At 41.4% G+C, this 19060-nt stretch overlaps 1 protein-coding gene across 3 annotated transcripts; it reads right to left on the reverse strand.

The window, feature by feature from the left end:
* Positions 1-26: 26 nt before the first annotated feature.
* serpini1 (serpin peptidase inhibitor, clade I (neuroserpin), member 1) lies at positions 27-18977 on the reverse strand. 3 transcript variants are annotated; one of them, XM_020094877.2, is made up of 10 exons: positions 18848-18966; positions 18390-18446; positions 7521-7812; positions 6587-6817; positions 6120-6314; positions 3705-3909; positions 2853-2950; positions 1428-1514; positions 1187-1276; positions 27-970 (listed from the first exon to the last, which is right to left on the reverse strand). In XM_020094877.2, the coding sequence occupies exons 3-10, from the start codon at positions 7789-7791 to the stop codon at positions 894-896; spliced, it is 1254 nt and encodes a 417-aa protein (XP_019950436.2). In that variant the 5' UTR covers positions 7792-7812; positions 18390-18446; positions 18848-18966; the 3' UTR covers positions 27-893. The 3 variants fall into 3 exon arrangements, with proteins under 3 accessions (XP_019950436.2, XP_019950437.2, XP_019950438.2); XM_020094878.2 differs by lacking the exon at positions 18390-18446 and having other exon boundaries at positions 18848-18977; XM_020094879.2 differs by lacking the exons at positions 18390-18446; positions 18848-18966 and adding an exon at positions 10943-11095.
* Between the last annotated feature and the right edge of the window lie 83 nt (positions 18978-19060).

Here is a 19060-nt window from a genome sequence, read left to right on the forward strand (position 1 = left end):
CATGCAAATTCAGAGAGGGACACGTGTTAATGGGAACACATTCATCTTTTTATTCATTGAGTAAAAGACTGAATACAGCTGGTGTTACTGTTTCTCCCTGTATGTACATCAAAAAAAGGTGCAGCAGATCTTTTTCTCCGTGTTGCCTGCATGCTCCAAGCTGTCTCCATAGCAACCCGCCTTAGTTACGCAGTCTCTTTTGCTCACCTGTGAGATGCCCAGCTGGGGCTTAATCAACCACTCAGATGTGATAAGGCATATTAGTTCATCAGCAGTTTAGCCATGTGCCTATCGTGTAAAAATGACTCCAATACTGTCTGCAACAGATATATTACTAAGATTCAGTGAACAAAGACAAAATGTTTGCACATGTTTACTCTGCAATAAATACTGAGCCTATATATACTGAATGTGTGTGTTTGTGTGTGTGTAGAACAGAATGTACAGGGATGTAATTAAAGTGTGATACGTACAGTGTGCACATACTGTATCTGCAGTAAGAATGAGTACACTTTATTTAAGAAGAAGAGAGTAAGTTGTGCGTTGGCTGTGTGGGCGCAGGTGAGTATGAAGCTGCTGAACTTAAAGGGGTTGTGCGTGGATTACATATCATGTGTTCTTCTGGCTCATGTACAAACCATCCATCACCAGGGAATATTTACAACCCTCCCTCTCTGCTCGTCTGTATCCAAGAGTTTAAAGCTTCCAGTATCAAAACACAATCACATCATCATGTCATGTTTCAATATATAATATATTATGTAATATCCAGTTTATATATATATGTTTTGTTTTTCCATAAAGAGTATAAAACACAGCTGAAGATGGTGAAAGAGAATAGGTAGCATTTATGACGTCAGATTGGCTGAGATTGAGTGGCCTCACAATCGTGGTTACATGGAGTCAAAGTCGTGGTCGTTGGGCTCGATGACTTCCGGGGTCATGACCCTGCCCATGAAGAGGATGGACCCTGGACAGAGGAGCGAGTGAGAGAGAGAGAAAGTCAGATTCACCATGTGCTACATCTCTTTAGCTCCAAGTCCCTAAATGCATATTTCCCTCATTTAGAGAATTTAAATGACTGTCCCAGATTACCCAAAGCATGCTGTCCCACATTATCAATCAAATTTGATAAAAGCTAAACACACACTCACACACACACACACACACACACACACACACACACCTGTCTTTCTGTTCCTGATGACAAAGAAGAATGGGTGATCAGCCATGACCTGCGGGTACAGCACCAGAGTCCTGGTCAGGGCGATCATTCCTGAGAGACAGAAAGAGGGCGCCAGAGAGATCATCATCATCATTATCATCATCCTCATTGTTATTTGCTGACAGTATTTTGTAAACTTGAAGTGTGAAAGGTTTGTAGTTGTGTTAATGGATATAATGACACAATGAAAGATTCAGTCTACCTGACCCCACAGCCCCCTCAGCCCCCTCCTCAGTCACCTCCAGGTAGGCCTTCTGCACTGCCTTCCCAATGTACAGGTCTTTACCATCTGGAAAACACCCACACAAAAGTACACAGACGGTCACCTTGACTTGAAAATAAACTGTATCAGTCTGAGAATGAAATAATGATGATAGCAAACATTATTTATCTAGAATCTTAAGAAACACAGTCACAAAGTGCTTGACAAGATAAACATGAACTGAAGGCAAAGGCAACTTTTAAAAGCAGAAATGAAAGAGTAAATATGTCTTTCAGAGATTAGAAAAGAATAAAACCAAAGTAAAAATGAAACAAGACAAAGATTAAATAGAAATATTGCACTGCCACCACCAACGAGGGCAGTTTCAGTCTACATGCCTTTTTCACTGACATCAGACCAAGTGACAGCTGATCAAAGTTTGAAGAAATTTGAGATGTGATGTTCAAGAGACCAAAAACGTGTTTTGTGAGGCCACTGTGACCTTTGAAATCTGATCACTTAGTCAAAGTCATGATTTCTGCCAATTTTCAAAAGGATTCACAAGAACACAATTTCTCTATTTATGCATATATGAAGTTAAAGGTGAAAAGTTCTGAGAAACGACACTTCTTAAAAACAAAACCTGTCTTAGAGAGGGATTTAAAAGAGGATAAGAAGCCAGACGGATCTGACAATGTTGATTCTAAACTGTATATGAAGCTCAGGGCGTAGAATACACACATGTATCAGTGAGATCAACATCACAAACCAGCCTATTAGAACCCATTAGAAACTGTGCAGTCACTTTTAAAAAGGATGATGTTTACTCAGACAGAAAATCCAGGACCATAATTTCCCCAATGACTCAACGTGATTTAAAATACCTCTTAAATTCTCTTATTTGCCTTCCTGCCAGAATAGACCTCTGGGTACACGTTGAGCCGAGGACATTTTAGTGAGTACAAGATGTACAGTGCAGTCGGCAGATTGTATTTATATATTTTATAATATAAAACCTGTGTAGCTCCACCTGATCATTAAGAACAAGCTTTATTCGACTGTGTTTTCAATGAGCATGAAGGGTTGTGAAGTTTTTCTTGTCATTAAGATACTGCAGTGGCTCTCCATATGTCTAGAACAGTTGTTATCCAACATTTTCAAGAGTCTCTATTCCTCTGACTCTATATGTGTGTGTCTCTCTCTGGATCTATTTTTACTGGATGATGTGACATGTCTGACCTGTCCACTTGGTGCCAGTTACCTTGGTTACCTTAGAAAGTACCAGAGGCTACTTCACTGCAGCCAAGAAGCAGAAAAAACTGATGATACTTCTCATGTGTATTATTCTCACTATTTGTGTAGTTTAAATAGTAAAGTGCGGGTTTGTTCCACACGTACGTGGTTCTTCATACAGCTGAGTGTTACCTGTCATGGCGGAGAGATCAGCGTTGTTGGTGAAGATGTTCTTTATTCCCAGCTCCTGCAGAGTGCTCCTCAGGTCAATCTTCTGCTCCACTTTGAACCTGGAACACACCGTGAGGAAAACAGTCACATGTTTGTGTTTACATTGCATGCATATACACAGAGGGCCTGCATATCATCTCTAGGAGGATGAATAGTGAGTCCAACCTTGTGCTTTTATTCCAATATCAACATCACCAAATAATTTCAGGCTTCATCACTGTTTGGCTATAACTTAAAATGTAAATCTTTCGAATAGATATATATAGTATATAGCTAAATGTAAATTACATAATGTCTTCTTCATATATTTTGGAGACCAGGCACACACGTCATTTAATTGCAGATTATGTTAAAAAAGGCTGTTTTAAGAACAATTATTTCACATGATCAAATCAGTTCCAACACTGGAGACGGCTAGTTGATGATGGAATAAAGTCACAGCTGTTGTTAAGGTCCTTTGCACCTGTAAATCTGAAAAATAATTAAGAACATAAAACCACTTCTGAGGCAATAGTGTCACAAACTGTTTATATCATACAACAGTACATGGGTGCATGAGATTTTGAAACGAAACTCAGGCTGGGGTTGTTCGTGTTGGCTGGGCTGATTTTTAACCCAGCACATGTCTGTAGTTGGGGAAACAAGCAATAACCATGTGTGTAAGGAACAGAGTAACACAAACTACATTAACTTCACTGGGCTCGGGTCGAATTCTGACACAAAAACAGGGCGTCTGTTGGGTTCGGGTCAGCCTCAGAAAAATGTACACATGTTTGAATGTTTGTGCATGTGTGTGTTTGTCATCTCCCATACCTGGGGAGGTAAACTTCCACCTTCTGCCGTTTGACGTTGTTCGCCCACTCCTCCAGCAGCTGTGCTTTGATGATTGGCTCCAGTGTGGCCAGCGGCACCTCCTGTCGAGGCAGAACGATCATCATGGACATGTCCTCTCCTTCATAGGGCATCTCGAGGACCTGGTACACACCACCAGCCTCCTGCGAGCCATCACTGAACTCACCTGGTGGAGGAAACATGGTACATTTAAAGATAAATACAAGTGTACACACACACACACACACACACTACAGAGACAGAAGTGGTATCTTCATAGCCTTGAGGTGGATCTTTAACAGATCTGTCCCTTTATCAAATTCATCAAAACGCTTGGATAACAATTCTAATCAGGACGAGGCAGGAAACATTTAGTTGCGTTTAGTGATGCAGTATTTCTTAGTTAGGATGAGATAATCCTTTTATCATCCAAACAAGTCCAACTAGATTTTAAATCTAAATATAAGATTATCCCACTGTGAGATGGAGATTACAGAGCAATTAACTTTGCCAGATTTCCTCCCAGTCCGTGCCCATGCTATTTCTTTTGAAGCTGCTTAAAAAGGAAAATTACAACACAAAGACTGATCATCCCTCATTAACTTCTGTGTAGGGTTTTCTGATGCAGAGCGAGGCAACGTCGCAGCAATTAAAGGGACGTGGCATCCCAGATCATTTTACTTCAACAATATGATTGTTTTTCAGAAATGAAAATGTAAACGCAGCCATCTCCCTGAGGAGCTGTCCCTGTTCTGCAGCTCTGAAGCACACACATGCACGCACCGGCTCTCGCACTCACAGATTTTCCTGATCTCGAGAGTGTGAGGATGAGCGTGTTAGTGCACCCTGTTCACACAATCTCACTAGACTCAGATAAAATAACAAATTCACCAACTTCAGTAGCCGTGCAGTAAGAATATGATGGAGTCGTCTTTGGCAGCACATCAGACGAAAAACTCAAAAATACCTCATTCAGCGGTAACAGCATTATTGCCGAGCTGTAGGACTCTGAACAAAGCACTGAACCTTACAGGCCTGGAATAATACCAAATGCACAAATACATCTGACTCACAGTGCAGCCGAGTGAGAACAGCCTGATTATGATATAGATCCATTTTTTGGTACAGAAAACCTGAAGACAATGAACCCTGACATTAATGTCTACGTAGATTTACATTATAATAACTGCAGAACTACATCACATTAACAGGATAGGGAACAAAAAAGCACACAAATGAATTTAGCAAAAAGAGAAAATATATATTTAATGCCAAAACAATTCTAAACTAACATGATTATCTTCAACAAAAGACCAGCAGTCCCCTTATGAAACCACATTTAAATTCACTAGATCCTGTTTTTTTCTTTCTCTGCACCACATTGCCCACACTCATAAATATCACTTCCCGTAAATATACCAGATTTTTTTTACATCAAGATCAATGAATTATTGTCAACCCTCCTAAATATTTCATGGAAAACGGTTGAGTAGTTTTTGTGTATAATTATTTTATTGAGACAGCAATAATGATTTTGATTATCAATAATTGTTTATGAATTTAATTTGCAAAAACACAAATAAATAAATATAATTCCAGTTTTTAAAATGTGAAAATGTCCTGCTTTTCTGTAATCATATCATTATTAACCAGAAATTTGGGGGGGTTGGACTTTTTATAAACTAAAACAAGCAAACTGAAGATATCTTCTTGATCTCTGGGAATTCATGATGAGCATTTTTATTTTTGGTGACTATACAACGATTAATAATCTAGAATAAAAAGATTTGACACCTTAATGAATTGAGAAAATAATTGTTAGTTGCAGCCCTGGATGCAACAATGCAATATTTAATTGTTTAAATAATGTAACCTATTTTTTTTTTCCTTTCACGGCAATTGCAGAAAAGCATATGGTTTTTCAGAGAGATTTGTAAACTCACGGTGGCTTAACTACTTTAAAATCAGTATGAATGTTGGATAGACAGCAAATCCTGTGAAATTTAAAGCAGACCTTGATAAATCATCACTTTTAACCGAACAAATGAGAAAAAGAACCAGTGGAAAGAGAAGAAATCGTAATAGTAGTACTGTTAGATGTAGCAAAAACTCATGGTTCTATATGAATTCACACAGACTGTCACAGTGCCACTAATGTTATATGGCATTAACAAAATGGACCGCTAAAGCAAAGAGACATACAAGAGGAGTTTGTTTCATGTGAAGAGAATTTTAGCAGCAGAGCTCCGTGAGCAGACGAGAGGAACATTTCCAGGGAATAACGCTGCAGATATGAATATTTTAGATCAAGATTAACATTTTAAATAACCCCAGGAAATGTGAGCTGAAATTCAAAGTCCTTGAAGCGGAGTCCCATCTACATTCGCTGATTCTCACCGTAGTAGAAGTCTCCCTGTTGGTACATCATGAGCGTCTGGACTTCGGAGCCGTCGTCTTTGCTGAAGGAGAAGGTTCTGGTGTTCTCCGGTCTGAACTGGTTTTTCCAGGAGCCTCTGAAGTAGATGGCGTTCACCAGGGTCAGACGGGTCACGCTGCTGAAGTCTTCAGCAGACAGCAGCTCACGGATCTTACCTGGAGGAAGTGATTTGTACAGTGCCATAGCAGCTATGTTAGTTTCTATCAGCCTGCGGCCGGCACCTCCTGTGATGCGGCTTTGAAGTTGTACATGCAGATAAGTGATTTGTGCAAGTGAGGCTTTGAAATTTATTCAGTAATTTCAGTTTTTCTACAAGAAATTATGATTAAACTAAATAATAATAAATCATCCCACATGGTTACATTAAAGCATGTGGGGATTGAAGTAAGGATATGAATATAATTTCTATCCTTCCTTTCTCACTTACTCTCTGTGTGATTTTCCACCCAGGTGTTGATCTGATCGGCCACGGCTGCTGATTCACTGAAGTCGACCGTTTCCACGTCAGCACGGAAATACTTCCTCATCAGGTGCAGGAACTCCGGGTTAAAAGTGACGCCCTCCTGCAGGAAGAGGCTATTGGCAAATCGGATCACGTAGTGGGCGTCATCGTCCGACAGAGCTGCCGTGAGGTTCTGGAGCAAAGAAAACTCCACACCTGGAGAACAGAGAGACACATACGTTGATGCTGGGTGTGTGGAGCTGTATTCATATGTCGAGTTCAGTCACGTGACAAAAACATGTTCAATCCCCTTGATTGTGTTCCAAGACAGTTTTTAAAATGTCATTACTTTACAGGCCATACAGGGTTTTTGGTTTAAATGGTACAGTAACAGAAATATTCTAATTTGATCAATTTAGAATTCTACATTTTAAATGTCTTGCTGCTAAGATCTCATGTTCACATACAAGTGTGTCTGTAACATCTATGAGGCTTGTTGGCAGGATCAGTTAATATATTTCTTTGATATTCCTTTTTAATATTAAAGTTAAAGTTGGGGTTCTTGTTGAAGCATTAAACATTAATCACAGGATTGGCCAAACAGAAGCAGCAGAGGCAGAGATGAATATTAGTCCCTACAAGGGCCGAACCTTGCATTTCCCATAAAGCAACATGACTCCATCTTTCATTACATGGGGCCCATCCTAAATGTCAGGGCGATTTAAACTCCAAACCTCTGGAGGCCTTCCAATATAAATTTCATGTCTCAAGTCCAAGCCAAGAAAACCTGGGCGACATATTCAGGATTATTTATTCAAACTTTAGAGGGGAAAGCCCCTTTTATCAAATGCATATGTATTAGTAAAAACCCACCCACCACTGACTGTGATGCAAGTGAAGCTGTGTTTATGTGTCTCACCTGGCAGAAGGTGGCTGAATCCTACAGCCTGTCGTATTTCCTCCAGCGAAGCCCCTCTGGCTCCCAGCTCCACCATGCCCAGGGCCACAGCCACGCTCAGCGGGGAGAAAATGATGTTTTCCTGACCCCCCGCCACCTGAAGCTGGTGGTACAGTCGGACCGAGAACTCTGCTGTAGTGTCCTCCGGAATGTCCGCCGCCCAGCAACCGTAGCCCGGCAACACGACAGACAGGAGGAGGAGCAGCGGGGACAGAACGTCCAGGATCAACATCGCAGCACAGAACACTGATGGCTGAGTGAAGGAGGGATTCATGGGAGAAATAAAGGAAGGACAGATAGAGGAGAAAAGGGAGAGGATGAGGAAAAATGTGTTTGGAGGAAAGACAGAAAGATGGATGTGGAAGAAAGGGTTAGGAACCGAGAATGAGTGATTGGAGAGATGAAAGGGGGATGGGCAGGCAGAGAGGGGTGTGGAAGGATGGGAAAACAGATGAGGATGGAGGAAGGACAAGATGAAAGAGGAAAAAAAATAATTTGGGGAGTGATGGAGCCAAAAGCAGAGACAAGAGAATTACAGAGGACATAGAGAAAGAGAGAGATAAAGGGAGGGAAGATTATTGCATAAGGGTGAAAAAAAGATGAAGGACAAGAGGATTTTGGAAAGGAGAGGGACAGAATTGAAAGTAGAGCAGGGATGTTAGATGATGGAAAAAAAAGAAAGACCGAAAACACGTGTCATTCAAACATTCTGCAAAAGATAATAACTACATTTCCTCTTCTGATTTCTACTTCTTATCAGCAATGTTTTAATGAGTAAATATGAATCTATATTTCTCATAGAGACGCTCAAATCATGAGGGAAAGCTAATTGAGAAAAAACTCTTACTGATTGAAATGAATTTTGTTGGGAATAAGTCAAGGGAAGAGAAAGAAAAGGGAAGAAAAGAGGAAACAAGGAGAAGAAATGTGACTTCTGTTTAAAACTATCTGCGTCCAGTGAGGCTACAATAAAAACAAAGGTATGAATAGACAGCGGATGAGAGGGAGAGTCTAAAGAGAGTATATAAACGACAAGAATGTGCAGTAAGTACAGCTGTGCCACTGACTGCAGTCAGTATTGCTGTTCAGAGCACATCTGCTAAATGAGCTCATCCATATTTCATGTCCATTCTTATCATCCTGAGTTAAATCAGCTTCTTTCCTTCAAAATCTGCTCTGCTCTGCTGTGTGTGTGTGTGTATGTGTGTGTGTGTGTGTGTGTGTGTGTGTGTGTGTGTGTAAGTGTCTTTGAATGGTAGAGTGCACAGAATGACTGTGGTCTTTACCTCCATCCTTCACCTTGTCTTTCCATCACGCCTCCTGCCTTTCAGTTCTTCCTCTCATCTCATCTATATATTTTGTTGATTCACTCGTACTTTCCTCTCTTTTCTGTCTCTTGAACCTTCTTTTATAACTTTGAAAATGAAAAGGAAGGTGCACACACACGCACAAAGCCATCACTCCTTCGCAGTTGTTGCCAGGCAACATTGTTTCCTGTTGCCCTAACATAAAAAAGAGGGTCAACGATAATATATAGAATACAGATAGAAAGAAAGATTGATGGGGTGTGACATCACACCATTTGTTTTGTTGTGTGTCTCTCTGTTGTGCTGTTGTCCTCATACAGTTTGTATAAAGGATTCAATTAGCAGAGCCATGCAGGGCTGGAATCTGCTGGCTGCTGCTGATCTGTGTGTGTGTGTGTGTGTGTGTGTGACAGCAGGTGACTGTGGTGTCAACAACGTTAACAATGGGCAGCAGCCAGAAAATGAGTGCCCGAGCTTGTTGTGTTGTGGCCTGTGCTCTGCTCTGGCATGTGACAAACAATTCACCTTTCCAAAATAAACCGGCTCAGTGGGGAGGGGGGAATTTAAAATATGTGATATTTCTTATTGTCAGCAAATCCCATGGAAAGGCGATGACCAACAACGAACTGATCTTATGAAGCAGATACCAAATGCTTCTGAAAGGCTCATATCAGCTGATTTTTATCGGCTAACCAATAAATCGGTTTAGCTGTGTGACGTGTGTTCTGCATACGTTCATATATGAATGACCCAAAGGTTTATGTATATGGCAGCAACAAAAGGGTTTGAGTCAAATCGGGAAAGTGAAAATATTGAGAGACACAGTGTGCGCTTTTCATCCTTTGGTGGACAAACATAAATCACCAGTCTTAGATTGAGTGGGTCATCCCTGCTCACATTTTCTACTTTATAAGCTTTTAAATGTGAGTCCTCATTCTCTTGCAAACCACACATACGACCACACGTCACTTCCACTTCATGTCACCTCTAAACTGACACCGTAGATCTCGTCATGTTTGTTCTCCATCCATGAGCATTCTCACAAAGTGCTTTCTACAAGCACAGAACCTAAAGACCCAAGTGCCCGCTGCATTTGCAGGGAATAGAAATACATTTTGATTTACCAAGTTTCCTCACTCTGCGTATCGAGACGCACTTTGTTGTCCATGTACGCAAACGTGACTTATTAACCATGTGGTCAGATCTGCAATTTGTTCAGTTTTGCAGTGTCTGGGTAGAATCTGATCAATTTATATTTATATTTGGCTAATTATATTCTGCTATAAGCCATACTTAATTAATCTCAATACCATGTATTGCCTATGAACTGTAATAATAACACAAAATAATAATAAGAAGCATAAGCTGGGTGCGAAATATGGTTGATTGACACTTGAGACCCCCTCAAAGCCTCAGTAGCAAAATAGAGACAGGGTTTCTGTTATGGGTTCATTTTGTAGCGGCCTGCCTCCTTCAGGATTGTGGCAGACACACATTATATGTCCTGTGTCCTTGTGCCCCGCCTCATGTCCTCCCTCCACACTCCCCCGCTGACCTGCACTCACTTTATGTTGACAATAAACAACACCTATCAGAAGTCATTAGAACCTCACGCACAGATTTGAGTCATTCAGCAGCATCAGGTTGACAGCCACAGATATTTTTTAAACAGCCTTTTTGCATTATGATGCTGGACTTTAAACTGATGAATGACACCTGCAAACCTGATGTTCTGAGCTAATATAGTGTGAGTCACGTGTGTCCACCTGCTCTCACATGCCGTCCTGTGAGTCAGGACAGAGTGAGCGAGGCTGAGGGAAAGGAGGGGGCGGTTGGCAGAGACGTAAATGGAGGTAATGTTTCTGACCTTCTGAGCTGTGGGAGCTGAACCTTTCTGAGGCCGACAGCCCCGCTCTCTGTAAGGAAAGATTCAACCATGCAGTTAAGCCAGGGAAAGTAGTGCGGGGCATCACTGTGCGTGCACCTGTGTGTGTCTGTGTGTAAGTGTGCGCGTGTGAGTGGACAATAACACCATGGGTGGCTGGCTTTTTCTTGTAACAGTGACACCATTCTGACCTTTTGAGTCGTGGTACGCTGTCCGCAAGGGGATCCCGCTCTCTCGCCAGTTTGGCCCTCGATTACTAAACTTTGGCTCTGATCTCCTCAGGTGGGTTTCCCAGCATGCCTCCGAGGTGAGCGGCGAAATGCAACACCTGGCTATGAAACGTTCTCTCGTGACAGAAAAGAGATGAATATGTCAGCGAATCTCTCAAGGTTTAATCCTGACAACTTGATTAATTCCATGCAATTAAACTCACTGGCCTTTAAAAGCAGCCTCTAATCTCTACGTGTAATCCCAATTCTCAGACTGGATAGATCGGCAGTTGACATTTTCGACAATTAAAACGTGACGTCACCCGAATCCGCCGCACGTACGATAATCCCTGCTGCCATTTAAACCCGACACCTTGAGACGGCACGCTTCAGAGAACAGGGGAATTTATTAAACATGAACATCCTCATTCATGCTTCGGACACACACACACACACACACACACACACACACACACACACTTCCAAAGCCAAGGTTCCCAAGGCAACTGCAAGTGATGGACATTTTTCGTTTTGCCAGGCTGACAGGAAGAATTTTTACTCTTTAAAGATATTTCCCTCCTTCCATATAGGCAGATAAACTCTTCTTTCCTTTTTTCAGACAACACTCAGCAGTTTCTTTCTCACACAACCCCTCGCTTTACAAGAACTGTTCACACCAGCTACAGCTCTGTACACACACACACACACACACACACACACACACACACACACACCCTTGTAGTTCTATCTTAAGCCCATTTCCCACTGGTCAAAAAAACCCACTAACCCCAACTAACATCTGGCTGAGAATGGAAACACTAAGCATTCACTCTCAGGTGAACTCTGCAGTAGACATGGATTTTAACCGGCTTTAGTCCCGATCAGCAGTGACAGAAATGTGACACCAGGGTGAACACACTAATTTGGCAAGACAGTAGGGTGACAGAACTTTTCAGTTTCTGAACATGAACATGAGGCACCAGGAAAAAAAACTGAGGGACAACCCCCTCTAATTGATCGCCTTTTTTTTTTTACCTGTGTTAAAAAAGAATTTGGTGTAAAAGAGGTATCTGTGACACTCCCTATCAACTCACCCTGAATGTAACCAGGACCTCATTAGAACCAGGGTTCAAGATTCACTTTAGTGTCATTCAGACCATTCACACAACAGTGCACAGCAGAATGAAATCACACTGCATCCAGCTCAGAAACTAAATAAGCTTTCTAAAGTTAAACAAATAAGATTGAATGGATAAGATGAGGTCTACTGGTCCTGACAAGGTCTGTGTTTATGCTGGAAAATGTCCTAAAGAGGTAACAAAAAAAGGTATATACACACACAAACGCAGAGTAAAGTGAAGCTCTTCTTCACAATGAAAATGCAGCTACCTCCTCACTGGTTCACTTTGGCTCTAAGTTCACCTCCACACTGCTGTCCATAAAGGTGCTTTGTTGAATTCTGTGAAAGTGCTAACATCCCATTCAATCAAGGCCTATTACCTCTAGGAACGATCTGCAGAAAATGATGTCTCTCATCATCTCTGTGACCGTGAAACTTTGAATTTTTTGTGGGGTGAGATGCTCTGTTCAGAGCGGCAGCATTATCTGGCATGATTCCACCATGCATATGTCTAATTTATAAAGGGCTTCGCAGTACAAAGATAATGGAGTCTGATTATCGTTCGTGGGTTTTTGTCTGGAGGCTCCGTAACAGCCACTTTCTGCATCTTGTTCTGGTGTTGAACAAAGGGAAATGAAAGGAAACACATGGACATACATGATTTACACAGGGAGGCTGTAGTAAAGCACCAGTGGGGCAGGAGCTTTGACTCCGGTGTCGTCTATGAGAAATGGTAAATGGGAATATTCATGTGAACAATAAAAAACTCTAGAGTCAATTTGTCTGTTCTACTTAGGCCCCTGATTTGAACTTGTTGCACCAGGAAACAGTACTTCAGTGGCTACAAGTGATAAATCCCCATATGCAGTCAGGAGGAGATAATAATTTAGTTTAGCTGTAAACTGTGATGGTTAGAAAATCAAAGTTTAAATATTCATATATAAGTAAATTATTATTAATTTGCTCTGATTACAGTAATTTCACTACTGTACCTTTTAAACATAATAGTACTGTAGCTGTTAGAATATTGTAAACAGTTCATTTTGATAAATTTGAAGCTGTAACATCTTCAGCACAAACACTTCCCAAAAGGATCATTATCACAACCACATTCACTTTCGCTTTTTCTCGTTTAAATAAATATTAAAAACTGTTGTGAGAGAAATCTGTCTTTGTGGATGTGTCTTCAGTGAATTCCTTTTTAATTAAACTGTAAATCTTGTAAATCTGTAAAATGTAACACGGGTTTCATCACCAGATGAGTCTGAGGATCAAAACAACAGTGAACCGGGCCATCGATGTTTCCGCTGACTTTAGGCGACTGTAAAATTTCATGGTTTCTGTTAATGGTGCCACTAAATTTTGTTGCCAGTGTAAAATGAACACAACTTAAATTCGAGTAAACCTATATAATTGATAATGATGGCTCCATTCAGGTGTCATGACACTGACATGACAGTGAGCCGGCATGAACAACAGCAGGACCACCAGACTGAAGCAGCTAAATGATATTCAGCCATCACTTATTTATTATTTCACCTGTGCTCTTCCTACTGATACACATCAAAATGTCTCCAGTGAAAAAACACTATAGCTTTGATCCATAGTCTGTTTTTAAAGTTGGATAATGTTTCCACTTCCTCCGTCTATGGAGCCGCAGAATCAAGATGTCAATCAAGATATCTTGTTCACCATTCTTATAGGATCAAAAAGCAAATAAAACAAAATCAGAAAAATGAATGTCCATTTCCCATCAGACCTACACCGCAGCCAGCCACCAGGTAGCAATTGAGGCACTTTGGCTTCACTTTTCGGGAGCGGCCATGTCGTCCACCTTTGTTCACCGTCTATGGTTTGATCAGTCAACAGTTCAGTGTTGACATTGGTGGAGGTGCACATTGGAGGAATAAATGTCCAAATAAAAGTAATCAGCTGTCAGTGTTAATCTTTATACCAGCTACTGGTTCATTACAGATCCTAATTACAGCATTCAACATTCAGAGAAAATTATCTCAGTTTGCTCAAGTTTTAATAAGATCCAACAATTTCTGGGCACATCAGATTCCACCCGGCAGTAAAATCTGAGGGGATTCACTAAACATCATCTTATAAAGTTGAAGCTGTCTCTCCACTAACTTCAGGATTGGCTCATTTACAGCATTTAATTTGTCAAGTGGCCAATTGAATTAATTAAATGTCCCCATGCTTGGGAAACTAATCAAGTGTGAAATGTGCTAGAGATTATATTTTTTTCTGTAATTGAGAGGGCAACACGACATATGTGCTGTAATACACAGAATCACTGGTGGAGAGAGAAAAGCCAGATTCTACACAATGTCTTTAAAAGTGCATAATCTGTCAACTAACCCTCTGTGTGTCTGGATTACAGCCACTTAATCACAATAGGCACCAAAAGACCACCATTTAACTAAATATAGCGATAATAGGGTTACATAATATACAAAAGAAAATCATAGTGTAACTATTTTGAAAAGCAGAGTGGACTGAGACGTGATAGAGGGACATTTTCATCTTCACTTTTTTCTGTGTTCTGAAACAAAATGAGCATTTTACCTCATCAGATCTGTAGCTCTGAGCACCTGAGACATCTCTGTGAACCATTGTGTGAGGTTCATTTAAAGGGGCTGATCCAACGAGATTTCTTTCACTTTTTCTTTGTTTCTAGACATTTTTGTGGATTGCTCAAGTCATAATGTGAGATATTTATGAAAAAAATCAAACGTGTAGAGTGCTACGTCTATGAAAAGGGGACATTTGGTGTGGATCTGGATTTATCTGATCTCAATACGTGTTTATGCTATATAATGATAAGTGCCTGACTAGAATGGCTCTAACCACCACCAAGGCCCAAAAGTCCCCTGCTGAAATCACAATTAAATTCACTAGATCCAGATTTTTATTTTCATCTGCACCAAATTACACACTGTCAATATTCGTTTTCTAAACATGTTTTCATCAAAATCTAGAAATGATAAACGTTAAAAAAAGCATCTCCCAACGTTAAAGGAAGTGCAAAACAATTCCTGGATGCTCCCCCTGATATGGATCCACACCAAAGTTTTATGGGTTCTTTCCTGACCCACACCACATTCCTCTTCCAAGTTTCGTGTTATTCTGTCTTGTAGCTTTTTAACTTTGTGGCCATATTGTAATCATGATATTTACATTTACTGTTCAGCCAGACTTAAGCTACAGGTCTGTGGTTCCTAAGAAACCATCTGTGACACACCTTCATTACTCTGTAATCTTCCATGCAACTTCACGCTACAACACACACTTATTTCCAGTAAGCCAATATGACTGTGATTACAACAACTCTTAGGTTTTACCGCTACAGTTTATATCCACTCCAGTGGCAGACACAATCACCTATCTACAGAGCAACCTCAGCTCACTGATCCCCAGCTCATTCAAGCCCTTGTTAGAAAATGGCATAATGTGCAACGGAACCTGCCTGAAGTCCCAGGATGCCCACGGTACGCTCCACAGAGGGCAAACAAAGGTTAACAACTCTTTATTAATCCCTGCTAACGGAGACACCCAGAGGGAGAGACACACAGAGAGATAAAGAGGGAAAGAGAGAGAGGAAAGCAACAAAAACTGAAGACATGTCGGGAGAAAATCCGGAAAAGAGAGCAAGACACAAATAAACATAAGTAGATGATAGGAAGAGCTGAACAGATGCAGAGACCAGTTTTGACTGTGACAATGATATTAATGACCACATGCAGAGCATGGAAAGATGGTCACCTGTTCCCAAACTCATGAGTGTCCTTTTCGTTTCGCTTTAATACAAACACAGACTAAAAGCTACAGTGGAGCACCGGGAGGTTCGAGCTGTAATTGGATCCGCCTCTATTTGGGGTCAGCGGTATAAGTGAAAAGAATGGGGCCTTTTTCAAATGGAGTAAAGACCAGGGAGACACCGGAGCACAGGAAAGGTCACGATCAACCACTCCTCTGGGGGATGCGTGTGCAGTCGGTGTGGGTGTGTGTACGCATGCAGGTAAGACAGGGAGACCAGGAGGATGATGCAGAATAAGAAGTGAAAGCCTGGTGAGGAGGTGGAGATGGAGAGAGCGGAGAAGACAAGAAGGTGATGATGAGGCTGTTTAGGCCGCTCACAAACGCAACAGGGATTACTTTGCCTGATTAAGGGTCTGGAGGGTTGGCTCCCTTACAGGTATAAAAATCAAGAGAGAAAAAAACAGCAATAAAATTCAAATAAAAGTGAAATTAAATCTGACTCTGCAGTTTGTTCCAAAGTCTCCTGGTTTTCAACCAAGATCCCTGAGAGGCCTGCAATGCTGAGGACTCAGTCTGTGGTGTTCTGGCTCATGGGGGGAGGGGCATATAGAAGCAGAGTTGCAGCATTTAAAACAAATGTAGTCAGTGGGCTCACAACTGTGACAATTAGGAGAATAATTCAACTTGATCCAGTGTTTGAGCCGTGAGCGAGGGGGAAAATACGGGCACCACCAAATCGCTGCAACCGTTTTCCTGTCGTCCTTGCAGAGATATGTCGACCTCTCTCATCGGCCCTGCTCTGTGCCCAACCCGCCCCTCGATGCCACCAATCAATTGACAGATCGATCCCAGGGTACGTGTGTGTGTGTGTGTGTGTTTGTCGAGCAGAGATCTGATGTGAGCAGGACACAGACTGTAAAAGGTACGATAAAATCCACCAGTTACAATCACATCTTCTGTTTTTAAATGATCATTTTCAACTACTAAAAGATAACACATTTTTCATTTATCAAACTTTCTTCTATCATGGGTGTATTTAATCATGTAAATTTTCTCCATATTTAATATAAAATTCCATTCTTTTTACTTTCCTCCCTCTCTGTTACTCCTACTCATTTCTCTGTTCTCTCTCATTCTCCGACCTGGCCAGGTATGAGCTAATCCCCTGTGTCTCTGCTGCAGCAGAATGTACAGGGGACAAACCTGCTGCCTGGGTGTGTACGAACATGCAGTGTGGTTCAGTGTGGGCCTTTATTTAGAAAGTGGAGGAAAACATTCCAGAGAAAATATTGCTTAAATGTTATCTTAGCACTTTTATTCATGGTTATGTTAACTAATCTTTATCAAGTGTATAAATTGCATTTCTAGAAGACAAATGAGCCATTTCTATGCTGATGACAGTCTTTGATTCTACAGCACCTTCAGGAAATTCAGTAACTCTGGACAAAAATGTATTTCCCTTACATTTCATTAAGCAGCACATATATAGGCTGATAGAGAAAACATACAGGAGCCAGTTTCAACTACTGCAGATTCCTTATTCTCACATGTATCTGACTCCTGCTCATACAAACATGGATCTGGAAGGTTACAAACATGCAGCGACAGCACATGCACACGCAGAGCTCAGCGAGCTCGTTTTTGTTTCGCTAGGCTGATTTGAAGGACATTTAATTATTGAAACACAATTAATGCAGCACTCCCTGGGAATAGGCAGAACACACACACGCTCACACACACACACGCTCATGCCACTGGAAGGCATGTGGAGGCAAACAGCAGGTTATACACCAGCAGAGATTAACCAGTGATTTAGATGCATGCTGGATTAATACATTTAGATTATGACTGAAAGGGATATTGGGTTTTTTCTTTCTGAATGCAGAGCTGCTAAAATCACCAGCTTCGGTGAGGATTTAGGAGCTCATTATCTTAGTCGCAGAGATAAAGAGATCACAGGTGGATTGAGAGAATGAGACATGAGTAACATTGAGTTGTTTACTGATAAACATGTATTGGTGTAAGGCTGCAGATAACAAATTAAAAAGCCAATGACAGCCTTGAAACTAATACATTATATATTCTTATACCGACTCAAGGTGTGTTTGTGCTGGAAAAATGATCTGGTCATAAATCTGGTGGCAACCTACTGCTACAAACTGGTGTATATGTTTTTATGTATTGGCCATTTTCCATGTAGTTATATTTTGTTTAACCTGTATTTTCTGTATGCTATAATGCCCTTATGATCTAACCTGTGGTGCAGAGTCAATTTTACATATGAGTACAGTATCATAATATTATAGTTAATGACAAGAGGTGTAGGAGAGAGAGGCTACCTGGAGCAGCTGCAGGATCTAGTTTTTTATTCATGATTTTTGTACCAAACACACACCAAGGAACAGCAAGAGGTGTGTGTGTGTGTGTGTGTGTGTGTGTGTGTGTGTGTGTGTGTGTGTGTGTGTGTTGGGGGTGGGGACGGGCTACAGGACCAGTCTACTACAATATCTGCCTCGTTAATTCACACACACGTTCACTCACTGCGCCTTTGCCTGCGTTTCAAGGACAAGATCCGCGTCGCAACGCCTCAGCTGCTTTCTGTCCCAAAAAGAAACAGAAGAAATAAATAAAAGAAGATAAGAAAAAGAGGAAGAAGAAGAAGAAGAAGAAGAAGAAGAGAAGATACAGGCTATTTGGCTCCAGGGTGCGTCTCCACCCGCCCCCCTTGTTGAAAACCCACACATGTTGATTATATAGCATCTCAGAAATCCCTTTCTATACTGTTACACAAGAAGAAATCACCTGTGACACAGACACACACCTTGATAAAACACGATCCTGAGAGAAAGTCACAAATTGCACATTTGTATATTCTATCCTGGGAGATGTTAGAACCAGATGATCAGCGGAGGTTTCTCTCCCTCACAGTTTTTTTTTCTTCCTACACATCCATCCAGGCTGTGAGTGAAGCTGCTGCAGGTTATTGAAAGGACTCTTACCGATCGCACGGTGCAGGTGGTGGGGATGGACGGATGGACGGATGCAGCCTGAGTCTCCCTCTCTGCTCCTCTCTCCTCCAGATCCAGAGACCACTGCCTGCTCGTCTGCAGCAGACCCCGCCCCCCTCCGCACCGTCCAATGAGCGTCCACCAAAGAGGAACGGTGAGAAGCAAAATCAACCCCTTCCCCCGACTTCCGCCTTTGCTTTGGGG

This window comes from Paralichthys olivaceus, chromosome 11, assembly GCF_024713975.1.
Source record: "Paralichthys olivaceus isolate ysfri-2021 chromosome 11, ASM2471397v2, whole genome shotgun sequence".
NCBI lineage: Eukaryota > Metazoa > Chordata > Actinopteri > Pleuronectiformes > Paralichthyidae > Paralichthys > Paralichthys olivaceus.

What these genes read in the sequence shown, in the direction of transcription:
- serpini1 (XM_020094878.2), bottom strand. Translation starts at nt 7,791, where the DNA reads ATGTTGATCCTGGACGTTCTGTCCCCGCTGCTCCTCCTCCTGTCTGTC. An exon ending in GTGGAAGTTTACCTCCCCAG is followed by an intron (nt 2,951 to 3,704) that starts GTATGGGAGATG and finishes GGTGTGTTCCAG; the next exon opens with GTTCAAAGTGGAGCAGAAGA. An exon ending in TGAGGGGGCTGTGGGGTCAG is followed by an intron (nt 1,277 to 1,427) that starts GTAGACTGAATC and finishes TCTGTCTCTCAG; the next exon opens with GAATGATCGCCCTGACCAGG.